General features: G+C 57.9%; 5 protein-coding genes across 5 annotated transcripts, besides 1 other annotated feature; all 5 read right to left on the reverse strand.

Moving 5' to 3' along the window:
- Positions 1 to 310: 310 nt before the first annotated feature.
- Positions 311 to 3,655, reverse strand: 3'TUTASE (RNA editing 3' terminal uridylyl transferase 1; the record flags this gene model as incomplete). The annotated part of the gene is made up of 1 exon (XM_010699022.1): positions 311 to 3,655. The coding sequence occupies one exon, from the start codon at positions 3,653 to 3,655 to the stop codon at positions 311 to 313; it is 3,345 nt and encodes a 1,114-aa protein (XP_010697324.1).
- Positions 3,656 to 5,723: 2,068 nt separating this feature from the next.
- On the reverse strand, positions 5,724 to 6,476 carry LPMP_140940 (hypothetical protein; the record flags this gene model as incomplete). The annotated part of the gene is made up of 1 exon (XM_010699023.1): positions 5,724 to 6,476. One exon carries the CDS (start codon positions 6,474 to 6,476, stop codon positions 5,724 to 5,726), a length of 753 nt encoding a protein of 250 aa, XP_010697325.1.
- Positions 6,477 to 10,305: 3,829 nt separating this feature from the next.
- LPMP_140950 (cation/H+ antiporter, putative) lies at positions 10,306 to 12,663 on the reverse strand (the record flags this gene model as incomplete). The annotated part of the gene is made up of 1 exon (XM_010699024.1): positions 10,306 to 12,663. The coding sequence occupies one exon, from the start codon at positions 12,661 to 12,663 to the stop codon at positions 10,306 to 10,308; it is 2,358 nt and encodes a 785-aa protein (XP_010697326.1).
- A 1,136-nt stretch (positions 12,664 to 13,799) lies between these two features.
- On the reverse strand, positions 13,800 to 14,930 carry LPMP_140960 (ADP/ATP mitochondrial carrier-like protein; the record flags this gene model as incomplete). Its single annotated transcript, XM_010699025.1, has 1 exon — positions 13,800 to 14,930. The coding sequence occupies one exon, from the start codon at positions 14,928 to 14,930 to the stop codon at positions 13,800 to 13,802; it is 1,131 nt and encodes a 376-aa protein (XP_010697327.1).
- A 1,347-nt stretch (positions 14,931 to 16,277) lies between these two features.
- Positions 16,278 to 16,567: a repeat region.
- Positions 16,568 to 16,861: 294 nt separating this feature from the next.
- Positions 16,862 to 18,205, reverse strand: LPMP_140970 (mitochondrial carrier protein, putative; the record flags this gene model as incomplete). Its single annotated transcript, XM_010699026.1, has 1 exon — positions 16,862 to 18,205. One exon carries the CDS (start codon positions 18,203 to 18,205, stop codon positions 16,862 to 16,864), a length of 1,344 nt encoding a protein of 447 aa, XP_010697328.1.
- Between the last annotated feature and the right edge of the window lie 140 nt (positions 18,206 to 18,345).

Below are 18,345 nucleotides of genomic sequence, written 5' to 3' on the forward strand. Positions count from 1 at the left end.
AAAGAGAGAGACGGACGGCGATGGCGACACAACGACCTACAGTAACAGAGCGAGCCTACACAGCCCATCTCGGATCGACCGTCACACAGCTGCACTCCTTGTGTGGATAAACCGTAGCACTGTGGCTGAGGGCAGTCAACGGCACTACACACAACCAGAGAAGAGGTCCCCCTGCGCTGAGCTAGGGCGATTCAAATAAAGTGGTGACTGCGAGCCAGAGAAGAAGGAAGTGAAGAGAGCTTTCCCGCGTACACAATCCACTGCTTCCCCGGTGTGCACGCTCGCACACCGGCCGCCACACAAACGCGCACTATCGGTGAAATAGCATACGCAGCGCTCGTCGACCAGTCGCGACGCTAGCTGCCTCAGCCACTACGTGCTGCCGCAGTTGAGTTCGCGTCTGATGTATCGGCCCTGCTGCTTGTCCTGGCACCGCAGAGACGTGGGGCGGTGCACCAGGAGGCAAAGAGGGGTCGACGCCTTCGTGTGCGGGTTCGCCTGATACCAGTGAGTCTTCGCTCTCTGGCGCCGTGCTTGGGCTGCGTAGGCGGTCGGTCCACCACGCCGACAAGGCTGCCCACGGCTTCGTCCATGCAACCCAGCTGGGGGTCAGACAAGAGTACCCTCTCGTCATGGCCAGTAGCAGGTCCTCTGGTAGGCGACGCGTGGGTACGGCTCCGAGAAACGCCCGATTCATCTCTTTCACCTCTGCACTAGAGCTAGGGGCGTGCTCGGGTGAAAACGAAGCTTGCCTGCCCTCCGCGGTAGCGGCGGTGAAGGTTGGCTCCGGTGTGCTTGCCAGTACCACTCCCGGTGGTGCCTTTGCCGCCAAGCGCCGCACGCCAACCTCCCGCCGAGGCAGCACGTACTCTCTGGCGTGCAGCTTCAGCCCGAGTCGGTGAAGCAACTGATCCCTGTTCCACACCTGGCTCGCGAGCTTCCACTCAGTCGGCGCCTGCGCCAGAAAGGCGTCCTTGAGGTCGCTGAACGGAACACCGGGGAACTCGACGCCGGTAGTGACCGCGGCTGAGTGTCGCCTGCGTGCCATGGCGAGCTCGCGGGTTGAGAGTGCCATGAGTTTGTACAGCACGCGCACCGGCAGTTCCATGGGTTCCCCAGAGGCATTGGTTGCTGTCGCCGCTGCAGTCGCAGGGGCACCACTAACTGTAACACCGCTGTTGTCGGCGTTGCCGCTGTTGCCAGAAGTGTTAGCGCTAGCCGCGAACACACAACAGTGTTGCAGATCATCTTTCAGCAAGGATAGTAAACCGCGATAGAGCTCTGTCTGGACGCGCAGCGTCTTGGTGACGCCCATGTGCCGGCCAAGGTTGAGGTTTTCCTCGTACGGGTCTTCAATGCAGAAGGAGTAGCGCGTCGTCGCTCGGCTGCGCCGGGCTGCCATGCTCGCATTGCTGGCTATCATCCCGTCGCGCCCAGCTGGTGACCTCGTCGGAGAGGCAGCTGGAGTCCCACCGCCGTGTATATCGCTATGGTGGATCTCCGCACCGGTAAGGTTGTGCTGATGCTGCGAGCCAGCGGCACCAAAGTGGGGCACAAGGCCACCCACCGGGGCCACATCCTCGACATCCCAGCCAAGCGCCGCCTTCGTCGTCACTCCGGGACGGTTCAGCGACACGACGTGGTTGGCCCAGTCGAACTCGAAAGCGTAGTAGTAGAAGAAGCCGAGTAACAACTCACCCGCCTGTGCCTCCATGGCGGCGCGCTCCTCCGGCGTCCATGCCGGGTCCACCATGGCCGCGTACTGTGGATCAGGGTCAACGTTGTGCCGTAGTGACGCCGGGATATCACGCGCCGGACACACATACGGGATAACGCCACGATGCACAAGATAGTAGATCCACATGATGTTGATGGCATAGCTCGTCAGATAGCCGTTGACCGAGTTATTGACACCGCTTGTCTTCGACCAATCCTTTAGTACCAGAGCACCGGGTCGCGCGCACGGGTGACTCAGCAGGTAGCGCCGCAGTAAGTGTGAGTTGCGAATGCCGAAGGCGCGGAAGCTGAGGTCGAAATCCATGCCGTACAGCTCAGGCCGGCACTCCTCGTGCAGAGGCTGCACTCGCGCTCGCATGCCAGCCGATATGAAGTGAAGCGGGCACGTCGAGGCCTTGACGGCGCTCGTCGTGGTGTCAAACGTCATGCAGCACATATCGCGCGTGCGGTTCCACCACACCTGCTGAAGAGCCGCCGATCCCACAGCCAGCCGAATGCTCGCCTCCAGGATGGCGCTGTCTGGCGGTCCGGCCGGCAAGTTGAGCGAGTAACGCACGCTGCGCGCAATGATGAGCTCCGCCTCGAGCTGTGTGTGGCCCTTCTCAGCTGGCGCCTCCTGCTGCGCACTCGACGGCGATGACGACGCAAGTAGCTCTGGTGCTGCCGAATTTACAGCCGCCGCAGACTGCCGCGCCTCTTCATGCAGGCGGTGCCGCTGTTCATCGGTTAGCCGAATCGGCAGCGAGGCGTGATGCTTAATTATCGGTACTCGTGCGTGACTGATCGGCTCGAGATTGATGAAAGAAAATCCGGCGCGGCGCAGCAGCTCCGTGATGCTGCGCACCGCGTTCTTCTCTGAAGGCGGCCATGTCCCCGCTTCCAACTCCTCAACGTCAACGACGGTGAAGTCGATGTCGGAGATACCGTCCCACACCCCAAACGCGACGGAGCTGCCAAAGATAAACACCTTCGCCCGCGGGTGCCAGTGCTGTACGACCAACTCCAACTGTGCCCTCGCCCGGTGAGCTTCGGCCATTTTCTCTGCCCCGGCATCGCGCTGCACGGCAACGGCGAAGATCTTCACGCCCCACTGCTGAACGACGGACGCCTTGCGCTTCAGAACATCACCCCACACGGGCACCAACTTTCTTGCAACAGTGCGCAAACGTGTGTAGTCGGCCAACGCATCGCTGTGCTGGTCGAGCGCGTGCTGCTCAAGAGCCTCGTACGAGGTGGAGACGTAGTGCAGGCACATGTCACACGTAAAGAGACGCGGTGGGGTGTGTTGGAACACGGACAAGGATGAGGCGGCAGGCGGCAGAGCGCCAGGGTCACCTTTGTTGAGAGCCGAGTCGCCATCGATCCTCAAAGTGTGCTCTGTGGCTGCCCCACTAACTGCACTCGCACGATCATTGCTGCTGCCTTCCTGGCTCTGTATTATGTCATCCACCACCACCACGTCACCGTCGGATTCGGGGGCAGCCGTGCCCTGCCAAGACGGAGGGGCCGATGCCACTGGTGCCGATAGCACCTCCAAAGCGCTCGCCGAGGCCACAGACGCAATATAATCACTGCCAGCCGTGGCCGGCGCATTCGATTCGCTCACTGAGATGCTGCTGCTACTTCCACGACGTACGGGGTCGCTGATCAGGTTCTCCTGCTCTTCCTGACGTGGCGGCTGAGGCGGCGCCACCGATGACGCCTCTGCTGCGCCAATACCATCGCGACGGCGGTGGATTAGACGGCGCCGCGCTGGTGTCACCGTGGACGGAGATGACGCAGTCGAATCCGAGGTAACCGAGTTGCTGACATTCGTGTTACTAGTCGACGCCGATGAGCCACTGCTGCTACTACTGCTGCTGGAGGCCTCGGCTCCATCTGCCATGCTTTGGTGGAACAGCAACGAGTACTTGCTCATGGCGACACTTCGCAGCGAGTACGGGTCGTGTGCTTGAGGGTGGAGCGAAGAGAACCTGTACAGCGCGCGTCACGCAGGGGCCTGAATTGTAGCAGGCGAGGCAACGAAGAAAATCAAAAAACGACGCGAACAAATTTGTGAGCGAGCGAAGCGCCTGGAGCGCAGCGAGGGCGGCCACAACGATGGGGACGCGAAAAGCTCGGCGCAGATACGCGCACTCGCACACACAACTCAAACTGGTCCTTCCAAGCACGCAGCCAACGAATGGGGTGCGGTGGTGATGGCTGTAAGAAAGAGAAAGGAAGGAGAGGGGGGAGAGTGCCGAGAGAGAAGGTCTTGGTGGTGGTGGTGGTGGGGAGGCGCTATTTATTTGGAGGGGAGGTGTCAGCAGACACGCACCCACATAGACACGGAGAGCCAGTGATCTTGTTCACTACTCCACAAGACACGCGTGCATGCGCGTGAGTGACCTCAGGCACACAAACAGCGAAGCTGGCCGACCAGATCACCTGCAACTCAACGTAAGACACCACCCCGCTAGACAACCACACGCACACGAAGGTTGCTCAGTCACGAATGACTGTCACCAGAAGGTGTGTTGGGGGAGTCAGTGAGATGGGTCGTATGTGGGTATGTGTGGTAGGCGGCAACAGCTGGTAGAGGGAGAAGCGGAAGCTGACACATAAAGAGAAGACGAAGGTGTGGAGGAGGATGGGAGGCAGTGGTGGAGGAGGGGAGGGGGGAAGGACAGAGAGACACCCTTCCCAGGGTAGCAGAGAGAGGAGAGGTAGAAAGCGCCGCGATAAAGACATGGATGAGGTCCTCGCAGCGGTTGGAAGTCACACGACGAGGGGGCTGCGAGGCGAAGGGTGGGAGGGCTGACAAAAACAAGTTGGTGGCACAGGCACACACGGGCACTGGCCGCTCTCCTCTTCTAACAATTCAAAACAGAGAAAGCGATAGAAATCGAGCGCGCGCGCGTGCGAGAAGCACAGCAATGAACGAGTAGCTTTGTCCAACCCCGACGCTCTTTCCCCCCTTTCCCAGCCGATCTCTGTCGTTTTCTGCTCGGTGTGTAATTGGTGATTGTTTTTCATCGATATATATCTATATATAGATATATAGATATAGAGATAGATATATTCCTCTTTCCATCCGTGTGACGCCGTGGGTCGAGTGAGGTGGTGTGCGTGTAGGTTCCCGCATAGCTGCATGCTCGACTCCTGTTGTGGTGGTGCGTATTCGCTGGGGGACCCCGACAAAGCAGATTCACCAACAGGTCAATAGTTGCGCTGCCTGTCCACCGTCTCCATCGATATACACACGCACACGCACACACACACACACATACACTACATGCACGCCCGAAAGAAGCACTGTGACAGCTGTTCATGCTCTGTAGAATCAAAGCGACAGAGAAGGAGAGAGTGAGGTGAAGAAAGAAGATGAAATAATAGTAAACAAGGACGGTGTACGGTGCCAGTCCAGAGTTCAACGCCACCGGCAACCATGGCGGTGGTGAAAGCAGAGCGGTGTTTCATGTATGGCGAAGAAGCACATGTGCACACACACACACACACATACACGTTAAAACAAATAGACAAAATCATCACCACTAACACAAGAAGAAGGTGGCACCATCACAGCTTGAGGAGGAAGAGCACGCGCGTGTTTTCACCTGTGCTTGAGCGTGAGTGTACCTGGCGTGTACTTAACAGAGCGGCATCGAGAGAACGCCCGTCTCTTCAAAGGGGGAGGAGTGCGGGGGCCCAAGGTCATAAAGCAACGCGGTGGGGTCACAACGCTGAGAAGTCCAATACCCACACACGCACACGCACACGCACACGCACACGCACACACATACATACACACACACACGAAAGAGAAGGTTTCTCGAGAGGGACGAGGTAGAGGAGGGGGGGAAGAGCAAAGAAGGAGACACACAGGGAGGACAAACATAAGGCATCGAGCTATGAATACGATAACATCCCTCGAGAGCGCAGGCAATACGAGTGGAGGAGGAGAGCGAGTAACACAGATGGCCTGGAGGAAGAGGGAGGCGAGCGAGTTAGAGCTTGCTCTCAGAGGCATTGATAGAGTGCATGACGATGTCTGCGTTTGACGCCGTCTTGTCTACTAAGTCGCCGTTGATGGTGTCGCTGCCGCTCGCGCGCACCATCGCCTCGCTGCGAGAAATGCTCCAGGCCTGCATGTGGCGCTGGCAGAGACGTTCCTTGCACACATCACGGTTGCACGCCAGGAAGAGCTTCACATCAAACATGTCGTTCACCGCAGCCCACTCCGGGGTTCCACGATAGAGAACGTAGTTGCCCTCCACAATGATGACGCCGGCGGAGCTGGGGATGCAGATGTCGCGCTCCTGGGGGTCACCGATGCCGTGGTCAAAAGACGGGACAAAGACGTCGTCGTAGAGGCCGCGCTCGTTCGGTGTCCTGATAGCGGTGAGGTCGGCGTGCAGCTTAGTTGGGTTGAACGTCCACTCCGCGCCGCGACGTCTCACAGCCTCTTGCGCGTTTGGCATCTCCAGCAGTTCCCTGCGATACAAGTGGTAGCCGTCCATTGGCATTACGCACACCACAACACCGCTGTCGCTGCCCAAACCGGCACAGCTGCTGCTGGCGTCGCTGTTTCTCTCTGCGTCATTGATGTCCACCTTCTGGAATGGTGCCATGGGATTTGGTTGGTCGCTCAGCGCCTCTCGAACAGCGTTTGCCAACAGCGCCGCGATGGTCGACTTGCCACCGCCAGGGCGGCCCGCCACTGCGACGAGGACGCGCGGCACGTGCGCCTCGCGAATCATCGGGTTTGGGTGGCGAAGATCCTGCTGCTGACATTCGTACACCGCGACGATGCGCTGCACCGCACACGCGAGCTCCTCGTCGCTCACCAGCCTGCCATGCAGTGCCGTCATTTATATCGGTGTGAATGGGGGAAGAGAACGTTGGCACGTGTCTGCCGGTGGGAGTTTGGCGAGAGTCGTTAATTGTAGGATGAAAAGAGGTTGGCGTATCTTTGGGTTCATTATGCAACACTCGCGAGAAGGGGAAGAAGAGGAGCGCAAGACAGCCGCACGGAGAAAAGATGGAGAGGCGAATAGGATATGACACACCATAGAGAGAGAGAGATGTACGTGTACTCCACTGCCTCCCGCAAGAGGCTCCAGAGAGCTGCGGGTGAGGTGTGTGCGATGGCCGCGCAGCAACGCCTTTTTACTGCGATGGGATAGAGAGGGTTGCTATCTACACCCGAATTGCTGTCTCTGTTGTGTTCCCTTCCTCACCAGGGCCGCAGTCACTTTCGTTTATTGGTTGCTGTGTTTCGTTCTTGCTGAGAAAAAGAATTGACTCTCCCTCCGTACGATCATTCTACCTCGCTTTCCTGTTAAAGTTTTCGAATACGATGCTGAGCATCGCAGATGATGTCTTCCGCAATCTCTCTCTCGATCTCTCACTCACGCAGCCTCCAAGGCTCTGGCGCGAGAAGGCGAGAAAGACGCCCACACACGCCGTGACAGAGACTTCACTGACATAGACGCACGCAGCCCACACTTCAGGCCAAACTTAGCGCGAAGAAGTCAGTCGAGCAATGCGGCAAATAGAAGCAGAACGGGTCAATACAAACAACCGGGGGGAAGACGACGACGACGAAGAAAAAAAAAATAGACATCACCAAAGATGAAGAGGGAGACATGGCCGGGGGGACCAAGGCGGCAGAGGAGACCTTTTCAGCGGTGAAGCCCCCCCTCTTTCTCCCCTTCTCACCATCTGTGTCGGTGAGAAGCGGGGAGAGAGAGGGGCGCCAAAACACACGAAAAAAAAAACAGAAAAGGCTGACTATTCAATAGTGCTGCTCATCCTATGCATATGTCTCCCCGCCCCTATTTCGCTTCTCGCCTTAGTTTTATGGTCCTCTACGCCATCTCTCGCATTACGCTGTTACCACCAGTACATGTGTGTGCGCCCACGTTGCTGACTCACCTACGAAGACGGTACTACAAAGGTGTCAAGAGAGAAGGCGGAGTAGAAAGGAGAAGACGATGAGTAGTAGCGCGGACGGTATACACACCCATAGACTTAGAAGAGAGGGACCAAGGGAGCAGATCCGCGCATGTGCCGGAATCCAACGAAGAATTGTGCGTGTTATGCAAGACGGCACACAGGGAGGAACGAAAAGAGGTTAGCCGGTCAACAAAAGAAAGGCAAGAAAGGGTTCCGAGGTTGTGCACACACACGCACCAACACTGCGGCCGCAGTGACGGCAAGCATAGAATGGGGTGGAGCAAGAAAAGAAACAGAAAGAATGAGGAAAACGACAAAGAAGCGTGCGGAGCCCTTGGAAGCGGAAGGGCCGTGAAAGGGGGGGGGGAATGTTCTCCACAGTAGATGCAGTCACTGCAGCTTGCAGCATGTAGCAGCACTCTTGAAGAGAAGAAACAGGGCAGAAAAGGAACCACAGTTGCCGAATGAGGAGGTGGGGGAGGGGGAAGAGCGGGCAACAGGCGCAGTGGAGGATAGAGAAGACACGGGGGGTAGGAAAGGCACAGGCACACACCCACACACACACACACACACAGACAGACAGACAGGTGAGAGCCCCACTAGGAGGGAGGAGGTAGTAGTCTTCGAAAAAGGAATCTGCCTCACCACCACCACTACCTCCTCCATTGCCCCCCCCTCCCCACCGCTCCCCGTGTGTGTGTGCACCTTCTTGGTGCCTCTGCATTCCATGTTTCTACCATCTCCCTTTTCATTTTTTAGGAGTGAAAAAGAGGCAAGTATCCTTCCCCCAACCCTTTGTCCGTGTAGCAGCACTACCATGGCGTCCTTCACACCTCCTCCTCCTCCTCAACGCAGGTACCAAAGGTTATCCACCCACATACACGCATACAAATTACGGCATCCTGCGACCGGTGTGCTCTCCTCCTCCCATCACCTCTCCGGTCATTAGCCCCTCACCCCACTCGACCTGTCCTTCCTCCTGTGCGTCAAACTCACGCACTCCGAGACGAGGCTTACGCGGCAGTGGCGAGAAAGCGTTTGCCGCATGTGTATGTTGCTTGTGTCTCCGTCTCTGGCTCCGCACGTTTGGTGGGGGTGGGTCGGTAGCAATGCGCCTTATTCGGCAACGAACCCACGGAGCGCGCGGGGGGAGGGAGGAGAATGAAGACGCTACGGTCAAAGCGAAAAAAAAAAGATCCAGGAAGTGTGCTTGTTGGGCTTTCGTGCATTGTTAACAGCATTTAGGTTGATCTGAGTTTATGCAAAACATTCGTATCTTGCAGGTCCTCCAAAGGGGTAAAGTACAAGGGTGAAACAGGGAGAAGGCGGAGGCGCAGACGCGGTGGCCAGCCATGCGCAGCAGCACCAAAGAAAGGGGGAGGGAGGGGGAGAAGAGCGACGCTTTTCTTTTTTTCTTCTCCTCCTTTACGTTAAATTTTTTTTCTCTCGATCGCCTTCCGCTTTTCTGTGGTGTGCGGAGACGGAGAGGGAAGGACGAGGTCCCTCGATAAACGTAGCGTTTGCCTTGTGCCCCCTCCGTTGGCTGCGGCGTGTTATGCCGTGTGCTCCTTCCTCCCCCCTCCCCATTCCTGCCTGTTCCTTTCGTCCATGCCACATTCCACGAAATGGAGACGCCTGGGAGGAGCACAAAGTCGCAAGTAAGTGAAAGCCGCGCAGGGAGAGTGGAAAAGGTGGTGGTGTAGTGGTGACACGAGTTGGGGGTGTGGGGGTGGCAATGATGGCGCACAAAAGAGAGAGAGAGAGGGAGGGACAAGAGGGGGAAAAGCACTCCGGAATGGGCAACGGCGCGCCGCTTTTCCTTTTTCGTTATTACCTGGGGAGGAGAGGGGGAAGTCCCCTTCCTCCGGCGCAGTTCGCTTGCTGATGCGCACATATGTGACTGTGTGACCCTGAGCGTGAGTTACAGCGTGCGCGTGTGATGTATTACAAGGCCCATGGAGAGAGAGGCGAGGGAGGGAGAGGGAGGGGGAAGGAAGGCAGCGAATAAAATAGAGAAGGAAAAGCGAGCTGGAAGACGAAGCACAGCGAAAAGATAAAAGCAAAAAGTGAAGATATACGAAAAAAAGGCAAACCCACATAAGAGGGAAAGACCAAGCGGGGCTGATACGCGTGTTCAGCCTGCTCACTGTTTGCACACCTTCAGCTATAGCCTTTCCCCCTCCCCGCGGGCACTCATTTTACAGGCATACCCCACCGCATCGTGCGCAGGCGCTTTAATGCCTTTTTTTGTGGTGACGAGGGGGAGGGGGGGGGTTAAACAACGGGGGTTGATAGGCTGCCGCCGGTGCCCTCGCTGCCTTTGGAGCTGCCGAGGCCCACGCAGTGGAGTGGGTGGCGGGGGGGGAAGTCACGGGCTTCGTTACACGAGCGCCAAAAATGAGCATGAGAAGCGGGCGTGTGCACAACTCCAACAGGTGAGAGGTTTGGGAACTGTCGTTTCCCTTTCGTATAAGTGGTCCTGCGCGCGCGGCGCTAGGTGATGCTTCGAGCGCCACTACCACCGCCTGTGAGACGAATTGGGTTTGACGCCGTCATCCTCGTCTTGGCTAGCGAGGGAGAAGACGTGGTGACTGCTGGCGTAGCTAGTGTAGGGCTTCGCGGGGATGCTGCTCACTGACGGCTGGTGTTGGTCTGCTGCTGCGCTGTCGGCAGTGGATATGCGGGCTGGCCGGTCTCCGCCACGGTGGGCACCATCTCGGCTACGGCCATAGCAGAGGTGGCAGCGTCCCCACTCGAGGAGCTTCCACTCACGCGGCACCCCTTCCGCTTCTCTGGCGTTTGCTCGCGCTTCAAGACTAATTGACCGCCTCGCACGAGACCGAACGACGCCACAACCGACATGAACATGACGTACATCGCGCTGATTTGCTGCACGTTGTTCGCGTACTCGGCCATCGTGTCGAGGGAGTGCTTCTCACCTTCAGGCAGTGCTGCAATCATGTTTGCAACCAGGTTCGCTGCGATGGGCCCTACGGAGGCCTGCGCCGAAGCCTTGCCAAGGTACCCCACGCACACCAGCAGCTTCTCTTTCCACGGCATGCCACTTCCAATCTGAATCGCAAAGGTCACGATGAATCGCACGACCGTGCTGCACGCCATGCAGATGATTGCCCTAGGAAAGAAGCTGCTGTTGAAGATGGCCTTGACGTCAATCTTGGCCCCCATTGTGGCAAACAGTACCGGCATCATCACCTGGTTCCAGGACATGGCGAGCCACGTCGCCACGTACTTTTTATGGTCCTCATGCTCCATCCTGCGTGTCCGTGACCACATGTGCGCCACGGTGGCGGAGAAAAAGACGCACATGACACAGCCGCCTCCCGCGAGGTTCATCTTGTAACCGAAGAACACCATCGCATAGCACCCGAGGAGAAAGATGGTGAAGGCAAAGTCCATGCAGCTGTTCAGGTGTGCACGGGTGTACTTGCCATTCGGTAGTCGGTGCGCCTCCAGCTTGATGAGCTCCACCACGTAGAAGAAAAGAATGCCAAGACCGATACCGATGGCGATCCCACCGATAAATTGCACAGGGCCGAGCACAATTGCTACAGCCAGCTTCTGATCATTAAAGATCAGCCCGATAATGAAGTTGGCGCACCACACACCGATCACGATCTCAATACCCACCGCCGAGAGCATGAGCGACAACGGGCCCACACCGCAGCCGTAGCCCATGTCCTGCAGGTACAAGCTACCTGGCACGACAACGGCCGGCGACACGATGCTGCACAGCATGCCTTGCAGGAACGCCCAGTTGTAGTTGTTGTTGTAGTTAAAGATCTTATTCGCGATGAGGCTATGCGAGATGCCCTCAAACACGAACGGCATCGTGGCCAGCAGCGCCGTTTGTTTCCAGTGTGGTATGATATCCTTAACGGCGAGCTTGTAGCCGGCACGGGCGAGAATCACTGTGAGCCCGAGCTTCGAGCAGATGTCGTACACCTCCTTCACGATGCCGTGCGTCAGGTACTTGAGCGTGGGGATGTTGTTCCACATGATCCCCACCCACAGCACACCAACGAGTGGCGGTAGCTGCAGGACACGGCAAATGAGACCGCCAACGATGGCGGACACGACCACGAGCACCGCCGGATCCCAGACGTAGCCGCCCGGCTCCACGAGCCAGCGGGGGAGCATGTTCCACAGTAGGAACCATATCAGCACCAGAAAGCAGATGCGAATGAATATGTTCAACGCGCGGATGGACAACCGGCGTCCGCCGATCGAGACGATGAGCCCCTCCTTCCAACAGTAGCGCATCTCCCAGTGCTTCTCACCCTCGTCGCACTCGCGGATCAACGGCAGGAACCAGTTGCTGCCTGTGTAGGGCAGTAGAGAATACAAGTCTCGGTTTGCCATTGTATGCGTGACGTCCGCGATGTACACGAGGTCTTTTTCACCTAGATTATGGATCTCGTGCGCCAGCGGCAACAAGTGCGGCGGCAGGTCCTTGATGTACGTCTGGTTCACGAAGGAGTCCGAGTAGCACAAGGAGGTACTGAGGCTCCCAGATGAGGAGTTGTGGTGGCGATAGCGTCCCATGCTCTCCGGTGTCCGCGGCTGTGAGCAGTCAGCGACTCTGACGTTAGACGGTGGCACGGTCAAGTCGTGGTGGCTGTCCTCGGAGGCTTTCCACTTCACATTGCCGAAGCCACAAGGAGTGTGGCGGAACAATGGGGAGAAGGGCCGGCAGCTGCGGTCGGCAGGCTGCGCTGACAGGACGGTCGCGGAGATACCGGTCTTCTCTGGTACAAGCGGGTCGGCCACCATCTCGCTTTGGTGCGACTCCCCGCCTAGGGAGGTGCTGCGCGGGTCTGCGAAGACGGAGCCGCCGTCGCCGTCCGCGTAGGGGTGAGAGAGGTGGCTCAAAGACGGCACAACAGGATTGCTGTCGTGACTGGCCGCGCCGCCTTCATGTTGCGGCAGCGATCTGGCCGCAGACCCCTCATGAGTGTCACGTGAGGACATGAGCGCGCCGGTAGCGACATGCCCCGGATGCTGCCGAGGGTGAAGTTTCGCGTCCTCCGTCAAGCCATCGGCGTTGCAGTTGTCTTTGTCATGACCGTCGTGATTAGGCACGCTGTCTTGATGCGGTTGTTGTGGCGGCTGGTGCGGCGCGTGGTCGTCGGGCCCGTCACTCATTTAAAGTCAAACGGGGCACTCAAACTGACGATGAACCGGCGTCCAGAGGTGGACGCTCGCGCAGCCTGAGAAAGGGCACGCGTGTGGGGAGGAGGCGGAAGACAGGGGTAAATGGAGTGAAAAGTGGCGAAAGCGAGTGCAAAGAAGCAGCCAAGCAGAGAAGCAAAACAGCTGAAAATGTGAAGACTGATGGGGCCACAAATGAGAGAGAGAGCGCGCGCGCGAGCGCCGAAAACTAGTAGTGGCCGGGTAAGGGAGGGAGGTCGTCGTGAACGGTGGTAAGATCGACCCGAGGAGTGAAGGGGAAGGAGGAAACACTATGGGCGGTGCAGGTGGGAGGAGGAGAAAAGTAAGGGATAAAGAGGACGACAGGGAATTTGAGAAATAAGACGGTGCATCACGAATGCACGCGTGCTCGCTAGCGTCTGACGGCTTCTATTGATTAAGCACCGCACTCGAAACCCTCTTTCACCGGAGAGATGGAGAGAGAGAGGCCCTCCGAGTGGCAAGCCAGGAGGGAGGAGGGAGAAGCTGATCGGCACAGGAAGATCGTAGACGCGTCGTCGCTTGTTCTCTTTATTCTGAAGAAGGGCTCTTTTGGGGGTGTGAATGTGCGAGTTGTTATTCTTAGGAGGGTAAGTGAGGAGAGAGAGGCCAGCGAACAAGTGGAGCGAAAACAAAAAAGGGGGGAGGGGGGGACGTGCCGTCGCGCACAAACAACGACAACCATCCTCAAGTGTGGGCAGTGACGACACCAATGCGACAGAGGGCTGGGTGAGGCACAGGTGCTCCACGAGATGCTACGACCGTTCGCGCGCATGTACGTACACGCCAAGCCTCCATGAAACATGCGAGCCTCTTTCCCCTTGAACGGAAAAGGCAGCACTGCCAATACATAACGCGCCACCGTATAGGAGACGAGAGAGCGTCAGGGCTGTCCGTTGCTCATCAGCAGACGTTCATCAAACGCCCGCGGAGTCCGTAGACATTGCGAACAGTGTGCGGATTGCAATGCTCGCGACGCTCACCATGAGCCGGAAGCGTAGCCCTGACCACAACGCCGTCACGCCTTCCTCTCGTATAATTGTCCTGGCGCAGTCCATCACGCCGGCGTAGCGCTTCTCATCCTTCTCGTCTGATGCTGTCAGGACGAGGCGACGGCTCACCACCTCCAGCGGCTGCGTGAGTATGTCGGCCACAATCGCCAAGCCGCGAGCCACTGCGTACGGGTACGCCATCTGCATACGCTCACTCACCATGACAGATGCGATGAGGTACAGACTGCGGTAAGTGCACACGGTTAGCGGCTCGACGGCGGCGCCGCGGTAGAACCCGCCCCATCCCTTTCGACGGTAGACCTGGCAAGCTGTTTCCGTGGCTGTGGAGTAGCGATACGCCTCCTCCTGGAGCGGCGAGCCTTGCTCCACCTTCTCTGCCTCGGCGTTCCCACCCGTGCCGTCCGTCATCGCCGCTGTCTCGCCGCACCCGCAAACATCAGAGGTAGCACAACCAGCTGGAGCGATAATGTCCGCCATGTAGTTGGTCATAATGGTCTTGCGGATGGCGTTGTACGGAGTGGCCACCCACACCGCTGCACTCGTGGCCGCCAGTGACAGCGCCACTACGATAGGGGTGCTCAGCTGATTCGCCACATGGGTTGGAATCAGCCGCTGCAGGCACATAAACACCGCATTGGTGGCGAAGGAGTCAACAAAGCCACTCGGCAGCGTCAGCACCGCATCTGCCATGACACCGCGGAGAAAACCTCTAAGGCCCTCTTTGCGCCACAGGCGGCCGTACAGCTGCCAAATACCACGGAAGCCGCCAGGAGGCAGGCGGCCCTGGCGTACCAGTTCTCCCTCGACGGCGGTCAACACCATCACACGGTCAATCGGAGCCGCCACGGATCGCTGAAGCAGATCAAAGACAGCACGGATAAGCATGTCCATCGCCACATCCGTAGCAGTCAGCTGAAGCTCTTGACCGCTGCCGTACTGCCCATATGTGGTGTCACGACCTGCGCTACCCGCCTGAGGAGACTGAGGCTGCTGCTGCTGCTGGACAGACGGGGGAGAGGTGGGATGGGGGGACATGTTTTCCGTGTGCTGCACTACGTAACGCGTGCTAGGATGGAGAGAGAAAGGGGGAAAAATATTTGTGTGTGTGTGTGTGTGTGTGTGTATGTGTGAAGGGCGTTTGGTACAACCCGATTTAGACCGAATCAACTCGGTCCACCTCTCTCGACTTGCGGCTGGGTGCCGCTGAGAAGTGAGAATGAAAGCGCGAAGGGAGCGAGCGATGTGCTCCCATGTATGTGCGTGAGTGGAGCTGGTGCTACGGTGGCAATGGAGAGAAGAAGCACGGAGTCAGCAAACACACACACACACAGGAAAGAAGGAAGAGACACTGTGATGGGGGATCGGGAGGGCAGCAGCACTGAATAAAGCAGCCAAAAAAAAATGGAGAGAAAATTTGAGAGGTGCGGCAGTAGCGAGAGAGGGAATCCCTTGCAACGGCGATCGTCGTCGGGGCAGCGCCGTGCTGAAGAGCGAACGAACGAGAAAGAAACACAACTCTGTTGGCGGTACTTGCGGAGTGGCACCAAAGCCGAAGCACGAAAGTTCTCGCTCTCTCACACACAGAGGGAGGGAGGGAGGAAGGGGGGAGGGTGACGCGCACCGAGAGAAGCGAAAAAAAAAGAAGGAAAAGAGAGGGAAAAGATTAAGAAGGTTTAGTTGCCTTTAAATCTGTGAAGGAAACCTACCCGAGAAGGTGTAGATGTAGCGGGGTGTAGGCGTGTGTTCTTGTACTGGTGTCCGTGAAAGCGTAAAAGACGGCGACACAGGGAGGAGGAGGGGGAGAGGAAGAGAGCGAGAGGGTGTAGAGGTGGGGGGAGGGGGCGGTAAAGAGGGCAACTCGAGAGAGCGAATCAAACACAATAAATAAAGCAGCAGACACGTGGCACCTTCACTTTCCCTTTGTTCAACTTTGTTCTCTTTTATAGGCAACAGCAGCGAGAACGAGAGCGAAAGCGAGAAGTAGCTGCGCCAGTGTGCATATAGGACAGCGCGGAGAGGGTGTATGAGGAAGAGGAGGAGGAGAAGACGATGTTGAATGAAGAGGGAAAGGCCTGGGCGATGTGGAGTGTACATGTATATCTGGATGAGGCAGTGACCTCCTGCGCAAGTGTGGTATGCTCATAGGAGTGGGGAACGGTGGGAGTCTGAAAGCTGCGGCGCCACTGTCAACGTCTACGTGTGGAGGAGAAGTAAATGAGCGACAAGGACGACGTCTACCTCATTCAGCCCTTTCCCCGGTGCACGCGTGCTTGTGTGTTTGTCTCTTTCTGCTCACCCCATTGCACCGGCGATTGGGGACAAGCCGATCCATCAGCGCCGCAGCATCATGACGAGGGGATTTTCCTTCGCCTGTGCTTTAATATGGCCACGCTTGTGCCCGCTCACTGCGAATCCTGTCGACGATTCAACACACACGCGTACCCAGCTACGGTTTCCTTTTTGCCCTAGCTGTGTTGCGGTGATGCTGAGCATAGTGCTGGGTCTCGCCCTGCGCTGTAGGCAGTGAGATTGAAGTGGGGCTGAACGACTCCAAACAGTGTTGGTTGGGCCGGTTCCTTGACATTGCCGTGGTGCCACCCAGAGCTGCATAAGTGAACGGTGGTTGTCTGCGTATGCCTGTTGACTGGTTCGTGGTCGAAGAGACACGTTGGAAGAAAAATATTTCGTTTCAACCACGTGCGCATGCCTTGGCGTCGTCTGTATAGCTGCCACTCGAACCCAACAGGATTGCGTGACAGGAACCACACGCCAAACCTGTTGCATCGGAATGGGAGAAAGAGGGGAGGGGGGGGGAGGGTAGAGCACTGAATACCCCATCAAGGAGGGAGGTTACAGCCTAGCAGCAGCTCAAAGCGTCCGCGCTGATTACGGCACGCTTTGCGCTGGCATCGACTTCACAACATCCCTCTCTCTTCCTCCCGCCTCTCCTTGGTGCTCCATCCTCTCTACACCACAGCACCGGAAAAGGATGGGATGGCTGGGTAGCCAGCGAAGGTTCGTAGCAGCGGCACCACCGAGCTCGTGAGCAGGCAGAGCGGCAACCCAGCGAACAAGCCGGCCACGCCTTCGCGACGCCATACCTGCACGGCGCAGTCCCAGCCGGTTGCATAGCGGCACCCACGGCGCACAGTGGTGGGAGTCTGAAACTGGGCATCGCTGTCATTGCACACACTCTCTGCATCTACGGCGGGCAGCAACGCCATGCGCTGCCGAAGAACGACAAACGGACGCTGCAGGGCGTTGACCAATCCGGCAACCGCCAGCAGTAACCCCCAAGCAAAGAGGCGGTTCTTCCTAAGACGCAGTAGCACCGACGGCGCGGACGCTGCGCCGGCGGTCGAAGCGTTCATCACCGTTGCATACCGCATCCACCGCGACGCCGGCTGCACCACTGTCCACGCGAGTCCAAGTGACAAGACGCGGTTAGCGAGATCGACGTCAAGTCCGTTCATGAGAAGGCTGCGAATTCCCATCTGAGGGAGGACGCATTTCCACACTTCAGTAGCGCTCGCGTAGCGGTATGGTCGTCGCTGCTGCCTCTCTTCCTGTTGTTGTGAGGACTGCCGGGAAGGTTGGCAGACAGGTAGGGTCGTGTCCGCCATGTAGTTTACTCGAATCGTCGTCCGCACCGTGCGCAGCGGCCACGAGAGAAGACTCAGGACGAGCGTGGGTGCCACTGTCAGCGATAGTCTCATCCACCACGACGCCGCCGCACCACCAGCTCGACCGCTTTTGCCGAGCATCAACGGGCCAAGGCGCTTCATCAGGCTACGCAGGGCGGCAACAAGCAGAGCCTCCTCAACAAAGGTCGCTAGCACAAAGCCGAGCTCTGCTTTACCGCCACGTATGAAGCCAGATGCGCTGCCCTCTTCCTTGTAGATGTGGCGCAGCCACCCAAAGACGCTCATACGGGCTGGACGCTGCAACGGGGATTCATCAGCAGTGACACTCGCCTTCGGTAAGCTGGAGTGAGCCACTTCCGTTCGTAGTTCCCCCTCCACAGCTGCTAAGCAGTCTAGCCGAAGCAGGGCGACCTTGGCCACAAAACTAGCCGACGCCGTGGCTACCGAGTTGCTCAGAACCACAAGCGCCGTCGTGATGTCTTCCATAGTGATTCTGCTGCTCGCCGGCACGTTTTCTTCCTCCAGGAAAGCGTTGATGCTCGCTTCTGTCAGCCGACGGTGCTCCTCATCTTCGAGGTCGTCCTCTGCGTCGCGCTGTCGTCGCAAAGGGGAGTTGGCTGCTCCAGCTGCATGAGCATAATGGGAGGAGAACGCTGGCGCGGACATGCGAAGCCACGGTTGCGTAAACCGATTGGTGCGTTGGTCCGTTGCGTGCCTGTGCGAAGAGAGATGCGGGCAGGGGGAGGCGTGAGGTGAGGAGCGACGTTTGAGTCACAAAAAAAAAGGGAGGGGGGGGATGGGAGGGA

Source organism: Leishmania panamensis (assembly GCF_000755165.1).
Source record: "Leishmania panamensis strain MHOM/PA/94/PSC-1 chromosome 14 sequence".
Taxonomy (NCBI): Eukaryota; Euglenozoa; class Kinetoplastea; order Trypanosomatida; family Trypanosomatidae; genus Leishmania; species Leishmania panamensis.